Consider the following 913-nt stretch of genomic DNA (forward strand, 5'->3'; position numbering starts at 1 on the left):
CCCCATCCAGCTGTTCCTGGTCCTGCAGGCGCTGGGCCCGGCGGGCGCCTGGCACCCGCGCAGCTACGCCGCCTACGCGCTCAAGACATGGGCCCACTTCATGTCCTACAGCAATTCGGCGCTCAACCCGCTGCTCTACGCCTTCCTGGGCTCGCACTTCCGACGGGCTTTCCGCCGCGTCTGCCCCTGCGCTCTGCGGTGGCCCTCGCGGCCCCAGCCCTCGGCCCTCGGCCCACCCCATGCGGAGCTGCACCGCCTGGCCGCCCGCCAGGACCCCGCCAGGACGCCGAGGCCGGAGAGCCGCGGGCTGGCGGAGCGCAGGCTGTGTGTCCTGGAGGAACACTCCGGCCCCCTCTGAGCAGTCTACCGGGTGCAGAGAGCCCCCTGGGGCAGAGGCTGCTCCCCGGCTGTAACTGTCACGCGTCTTGATGATCATCCCAGACACTCGGCTTCGGTGACGGTGACGTGCGCTAGCCGCTAGCGGGGTTGTAATCCCCCTTGTTTCCTGTGTGCTCACCGCTTTGCGCATCTTTCCAGCACGCCAGCCCTTCTGAGGCACCACAGCAGGTGCTGGCTGTACCAGGGCCACCCACTGTCAGTGATTAAACGTGAGCGCTATGCAGACAGACCGCTGTCTGGCCCCAGCACCGCCGCATGAAGTCCTCCCCGCGAGGTACCCAGGGCTGGGACGCTTCCCAGCGTCCGATCCCCAGCGTCCTGGGGGCTGGGCTCGGGCAGGAGGGGCTTCTACTGCAAGCCCTGAGGTGGTGGCTCTGGGGTGGGCGCCTGGGTGCCCGTGGCTCCCTGGGCCTCCTCGCAGCAGGCAGTCTGGGAAGTCAGACCCTCTTTGGCAGAAGCTTCCAGCAAGAGGGGAAGCGTCAAGGCCAGTTTGGGCCTGGGCTCAGAGGCTGCA

General features: G+C 68.2%; 1 protein-coding gene across 1 annotated transcript in view; it reads left to right on the forward strand.

The window, feature by feature from the left end:
- The window catches only part of KISS1R (KISS1 receptor), a 21,959-nt gene extending 21,304 nt beyond the window's left edge, over nucleotides 1-655 (forward strand). Inside the window, 1 exon segment of the mRNA XM_027769561.1 lies at nucleotides 2-655. Coding sequence (XP_027625362.1) covers nucleotides 2-358 — 357 coding nt within the window. The 3' untranslated portion in view covers nucleotides 359-655.
- Nucleotides 656-913: the final 258 nt, after the last annotated feature.

Source organism: Tupaia chinensis, unplaced genomic scaffold (assembly GCF_000334495.1).
Source record: "Tupaia chinensis unplaced genomic scaffold, TupChi_1.0 Scaffold149964_1, whole genome shotgun sequence".
NCBI lineage: Eukaryota > Metazoa > Chordata > Mammalia > Scandentia > Tupaiidae > Tupaia > Tupaia belangeri.